The sequence below is a fragment of the Elephantulus edwardii genome, unplaced genomic scaffold (genome assembly GCF_000299155.1).
Source record: "Elephantulus edwardii isolate Elephantulus edwardi_28Jun2011 unplaced genomic scaffold, EleEdw1.0 scaffold00019, whole genome shotgun sequence".
Taxonomy (NCBI): Eukaryota; Metazoa; Chordata; class Mammalia; order Macroscelidea; family Macroscelididae; genus Elephantulus; species Elephantulus edwardii.
The window spans coordinates 27,046,104-27,052,620 of record NW_006399769.1 but is presented as its reverse complement, the minus strand read 5'-3'; the positions used below and the strand labels follow the sequence as shown (position 1 = coordinate 27,052,620).

At 40.6% G+C, this 6,517-nt stretch overlaps 1 protein-coding gene across 1 annotated transcript in view; it reads left to right on the top strand.

Annotated features, from left to right (window-relative positions):
* Window positions 1-6,517, top strand: part of TTC27 (tetratricopeptide repeat domain 27) — a 223,312-nt gene that overhangs the window by 142,524 nt on the left and 74,271 nt on the right. The window contains exon 12 of the mRNA XM_006882399.1: window positions 2,521-2,748. Within this exon, the coding sequence (XP_006882461.1) occupies window positions 2,521-2,748 (228 nt within the window). The remainder of the gene's footprint in view (window positions 1-2,520; window positions 2,749-6,517) is intronic.

The following is a 6,517-nucleotide window of genomic DNA, read 5'->3' as shown; positions in this document are numbered from 1 at the left end:
TACTTTGGACATGTTGTAAGGAGAGACAGGTCCTTGGAGAGGGACATCATGCTTGGTAGGGTGGAGGGACAGCGCAGGAGGGGAAGACCCTCTGTGAGGTGGATTGATTCAGTGACTGGGGTAATCAGGATGGGTGTGTCAGAGGCAATGCGATTGGCACAGGATAGAGTAGGGTTTAGGGCTGTTGTACATAGAGTCACTATGAGTCGCATACGACTCAATGGCACATAACGACCACCACCACAAATCAAAGGTATTCATTCTTCTTCTTTCATTCTTATTGTTAAGCTCTCAGATGCATAGCAGGTGATTGAAAAGGTCATGGCCTGAATTAGGCACATCTTAATCTTCAAGCTGACATCATTACTCTTTAAATATTTTCAAGAGGTCCCTGACAGCTGACTTAGGCAACACAGTATGTTCCCTGATCTCCTGACTCCTGGTGGTAGCATGAGTGTTGATTGTATTGTTGTTGTGTTATGTGCTGTTGAGTCTACTGTCAGGTACAAGCAAGTTCTTGCTGTCCTTACTTCTAAGATGCACTTCAGTGGCATTTCCTCCCAAGATAGATTTGGTCATTCTTTTTGCAGTCCATGGCAATACTTTTAGCAATACTCTTTACTCAAACTACAATTCTACCTAGGCCTCCTTACTCATTGTCCAACTCTTCTATGCATATTAAACAATTGAAAATAACATGACTTCGAGCAGGTGCACCTGAGTTTTTAAATTAAAATCTTTGTCCTTTAAAAAGGTCCTTGATAGCAGTTTTTTCAGTGTAACATGTTTTGATTCCTTGACAGCTCTTGTCATAGTGTTGGTTTTGGATCCAAGTAAAAGAAAACTCTTGGTAATTTCATAGGGTTTCCTATTATAATGGTGTTTATTAAACCACTTTATAAAGTTTTCTACTCCTGATGCTGAAGTATAATTCTATCCTGAAGGCAATATGTAGTCAGTGAGCTTCATCAACAAAAAACTGCAGTCTTTTTTCATTTTCTCCAGGCAAGTTGGTGTCATCAGCATAGTGCAGGCTGTTGATGAGGCTTCTTTCAATCCTGATGCCACATTCTTTGCTTTATAGTCAAGCTTCTTTCACTATTTGTTCAGTATAATGATTGAATTGTGCTGTGTTGTTAACCAAAAGACCCGCAGTTTGAATTGACCAAGCTCTCTGCAGGAGTGAATTCTGAGAGAAAAATGTTTACATCAGAACATTTTTCAATAGTGTAATATAGTCCAAGCACAGTATAGTGAGCCTAATAAGCTAAGAAGAAAAAAAAATTTTTTTTAAACCCCAATCATAAACCAGAGTTAAAGCTACATATGAGTTCGTGGGAGCAACCATTGCTTGGGGCAAACAACATACAAGTCTTTGATGGTTCCCGGTGTGTCCATAATTAAGTGTTGATTGTAGATGCACAGGTTAAAGTTACTGAGTTTAAAAGAACAGATGTTGTGGGCTTGAGATCAGAGTGGAAAAACTAGAGCTTGAGCAGTACTGGAGAACATTAGCATTCTAGACCTAATTAACATTCCAGGAACCTGCTAGGACACCGGGAAGGCCACATGGTAGGAAGACAGACCACAGATCAGAGCAGAGTGTAGGATCTAGCCTGTGGACGCAGTCATGTCCCCTCATTTATGTGCTGTTGGTGGCAGCTTTTCTGTGGCCAAGTTGAGCGATTGACAGAGACTGCCTGATTCACAAAGGCTAAAATACTTACTATTTGACCTTTTACTAGAAAAAGTTCATCTTTGCTGTGGTTATATCAGCTGCTTTGGCTCTGTGGACTAGTATTTGTGTATGAAGATGAAAAATAAAGTTACTACCAAGATAAAGGTTTCTTGTGTGTTGAAACAACAGTAATGGGGTGGAGGATCTGGTGAAAGGTAAAAAAGAAGAACAGAGGCAACAGTTATTTTGGTTGATAAGGTACATTGTGGAATTGGACACTGATTCCCAGACTTCCATATGCAGTACGTCAGTGTTAGTCTGTCTGGAATCAGATTGGCCTAGTGTTGGCAAACTTTGTCTGTGAGGCCAGATGCAGTTTGGTTAAAAGGAAGATTTTAGCAATGTCTATTAAATTCTATCCTCTGCCTTCTTGTATACATTTTTCAGCAGCTCTAGGCTCCCCAAGCATGTGATTGTTAAAAAGGAAAAGTATATTTTCCATAGTTTTAAGTAGAAGTGAATTAAAGGCAGTGGTCTCCAAAATGTTCTTCAGAGTGGTGACAACCGGAGCTGGGACATGGAGCTATACTGTGACGTGGGGCTTCCCAGCGTACTAGGAAAGCATATCCACCTTTTTACGTCTTAAGCATTGGTTTTATTTGTTATCATATTCTTTCTGGTTGTGTGTTGTCTAGCCTACATCCTAGATACTCAAACAAGTAATGCAAATGTTGAAAGTAAAATTTTGATTCAAATGGGTTAAAGGATATTTGTATGTTGTAAAATCATAGCCATTAATTTGTCACTGTTAAGCATCTTAATTATCTCTATTGTGTTTTTAGGCAGAAGAAGTCCTTAGGCAAGAGTTGAAGAAAAAAGAAACACCCAACTTATACTGCTTGCTTGGAGATGTCCTTCGAGACCACTCTTACTATGACAAGGCCTGGGAGTTGTCCAGGCACCGCAGCGCTCGGGCTCAGCGCTCCAAAGGTCTCCTTCATCTTCGAAACAGAGAGTTTAAAGACTGTGTGGAATGCTTTGAACGCTCGCTGGCCATCAATCCCATGCAGGTTAGAGAATATATAACATTTCACCTACTCTCCGCACTTTTCTTGGTGTATGGTTAGTACTGAGTAAGTACCTTTTCGTTTTCCCACCCCTCCCACCGTCCATGCTGGCAACTGGTGAGCTTTTCTTTGAATATTTCATCACGTTTGGAGGAAAAGTGTGTGTTTGTTAGACAAATTCAGTGACACAATGAACTCATAGGTAGCGGGTTTTGTATACTGTTGAGTTGGAACCGGCCCATAGCTGACCCTCAGGTGGGTTTTCAGAGGCAGTTAATGGCATGGGAGGAGATTGTCCACCCACAGGGAGCAGCAGCTAGATTCACACTGTGGGCCTTTGGGATTGCAAAGCACCTTCTTGCCACTCAACAGGAGAGGACCTTAATTTGAAGGAAAAGAAAGTAACTTTATATTGTATTCAGTGTAAAATGAATGATCAGGAATGAATACTCTGGAGTGGATGGCTTTGGGGCATTTTTTGTATTGAAAAGAAGAAGTCCTTCACCACCACCCCCTTTAATGATAGGCTGAGCTAATTGTTTCCTTCCCTTATTCTGGAAAATGAATACAGTTAGAACATTCCAAATCAGTTGATTAGTAAAGAACCTGGAGTAGAGAATAGATAAACAATATCAGTGGAAATTTGAGTTGAATTTGGCAGCAAAGATGCTTAATTTATACTGAGAAACTAATTTTTGTTGACTGTTAGTGCTTCTTTAGTGGGGATGACATTTAATAATGTTTGGAGACATTATTGGTTGACACAACTTGGTTGTGAGGGGTCTGTGTCCTACTGACATCTAGTGGTAAAGGCTAGATATGTTGATAAAACATCTTAAAGTCCTCACATCTTACAGCTCCCCACAACAAAGAAATTTCAGGCAAAAATGTACAAATGTCAGTTGTGTCAAGGACGAGAAACTTTGCTCTCACTAGATTATGATTTCCCCCCCCTATTTTTGGTATGAGACACAACTTCTGTTGTTAAATACATAACTTGTGAATTAAAGTTTTACTTTTATAAAAATTGTACAAAAATGATATCCTACAATTCCATTTTTACTAATTGTAAGAGCATTATAGTGGGTACTAGGGAGGTCAGGGTCTGATTTTCACTAATTTTGACAAGGTGGAAGAATCCCTATCAAGATCATCAACAGTATAAAGCTGTCCCGTGTACCACACCTTCTTACAGCAATTCTAACACCAGAAACTTCTTCTCACAGCTTTTACTACTCAGTAATTTTTTGCAGTGGTCATACAGAACTCAGTGACAGTAATGAAGATTATAGGGCCTATTAAGGGGGTAACAGGTTACAATTCAGTTTGGAAGTATCCAAGATACAACTCCTTAAAAATCAATAGAGCTGCTTCTCAGTTATCCTCACAGCCATATTTCAGACACTCGGTCTCTTGCCTTTGGGCTCTTCTTTAAGATCAGGGAAGTGTTACAGAGCTCTTTTAGTCTGCTACCCCCATTCTACCAGTAAGCATAGCCCAAGGTGCTTGGCACCGGCTTTTGGAGCAGCGGATCTAGCTCAGCTTTGTCTTATGTTAGTAGCCTCTCTGCCTGAAGTTTACCTCACCGTTGTTGCCATAATGACTGAGGGAAATCAGTTAGTATTCTGTAATCTAAGTTAAATCTTTGTCCAACAATCAAGAATTATTTTCTCAAACACAAAATCTGGTTTTAACACATTCACATCAATGTTTTCTTCCTGCCTGACTTGTTGCTCTTAGTCTCTCTCTCTCTCGTTTTGTGTTGTTGTTTTTTTTATTGTGTGTGTGCCGTCAAATCGGATTTGACTGATACTGGAGGAGATTGCCCTTCCTTTCTCCAGCAGAGCATCTGGTGAATTTGAACCGCATACCACTGGGATTGCAGTGCAGCTTCTTGTCACTAGACCACCAGAGCTCCCCTTGTTCTTAGTCTCTTAAGCTGTTTTTCCTCCTCATATTTTCTACTTTTCAGTTTTGGACTAAGCCCTTTTATCTTCCCTCTCTCTATACTCAGTCCCTTTATATGTCCTCTGACAAATTTTAAAAACTATTTTCTATAAGGTCATCTCTTTACCAATAAATGACAACATCATCCAATCTTGGAGTCATCCTTTTTCCTTATTTTTTTTCCCACTCCCACGTTTAATCCATAAACAAATTTTGTCTTCAAAAATATGTCCAGAATAATATATCTGGACATATTATACCTATAACAGTTTCCTGGTTTAAATCTCCATCACTTCTTACCCAGTTGCCTAAGTGCCTCTTTCCTGATCTTCTTGTCTCTGTGTCTGTCTTAGCTGTATTCTCAGTGAGTTTCCAGTCTCACTCTTCCAGATGGAGTCAGATGTATCCTCTGCTCTCACTCCTTCTTTGGCTCCCATGGCACTGTTGATAAAAGTCAGAGCGAGTAAATGGTATAGTAGGCTTTCTACAGACTAACTCCTGTTGCTTAATCTGTCCTCACTCCTTCCACTATCCCTTCCCTACACTACTATCCTCCTTGCCCTTCCTTGAATTTATTCTGTACATTTTTGCCTCATAACCGTAACATTTCTGCTTCTGCTAGTAGAGCTGATTGCCTACACCTCCACATATTCTGTGACCTCTTCCAGAACCATGCTCAAATGTCACAGTCTCAAGGAGGCTAAGTTTCATCATTACTGTAGTTAAAATTGGAACTTCCACTCCCACATTATACTTATTCAAGTTCTGTACTAATCATTTGATTTTGACATTCCTAATACTAATTTTTCCCCATAGTCCTTAGAATCTTCTGATATTGTATATCCTTTTTTTAAGAAAAAAATATGTTTTTTTCTTCTCTAATATGTAAGCCCCATGGAAAATGGACTTGTTATCATCTGTATTGTTTCTGATATTCTTCCATTGCTTAATGTCGTAGCCCATAAGGTGTTGCACAGGTAACCAAAAGGCTGAATATCTCAGGAGGTTTGATGACTCTGGCAGTTTCTGGGTAAAAGATGGGACAGTGTAGTGGCCTCTTGCTATGTTTTCTGTTGCTTGAAGTGCTTTCCTAGACCGTTCCTAACGAGCTGCCACAACTCTGCCTGCAAGCACCTTAACCTGTTCCAGCTGCGCGGTGGGCAGGCGGCCAACTACGTCATCAACACTTGGGAGCCATTTCTTCCTCATTAGGGTGTGTTAGACTGTCTGCAAGGGGATTGGCTAATCTCACAATTAAATTGAGGAGATTCGGCAGCAGAAATTGAGAACCTTGATGCCAGAAAAGAAGCAGCAGCAAGAAAGTGGTCTGTATTCTTTGGGAACAAAGGTTCCTACACCAGAGGTATCCTTCTGTTGATTGAGAAGCTGTCTGGATTAGTTGCAAGCCTGTATCTTGCTGTTACCTAAATGAGATGGATCCAGGGCCATAGTTCCTGAGACAGAGACAGGGCTGAAAAGTTCTGAAACGGGGACAGGGCTGTAGGCCCTACGATGGAGGCAGAGTTAAAGATTTTGTTAGCTGAATGATTGAAGGAAGAGCTGACTTGGGACTGGTGACTCACAGAATTATCAGCAGAGGTCTTTAACCCAAACTAGCCAAAGGACTGAGGGAGCGCGCCATAACTAGTAGGACTAGGGAAGCAGTAACGCTGACCTAATTGGTAAGGTTGGTTGAAAGTCAAAGGGCTTATGGCCTTGCTTGGAAGCTGTCAGAACTCGGAAAACTTCATAAGCAGTTCCTTATTTCACCTCTACCTTGCATGTGAACTTCCGAGTTGTAAAACAACCCAGTGGTAGATGGAAT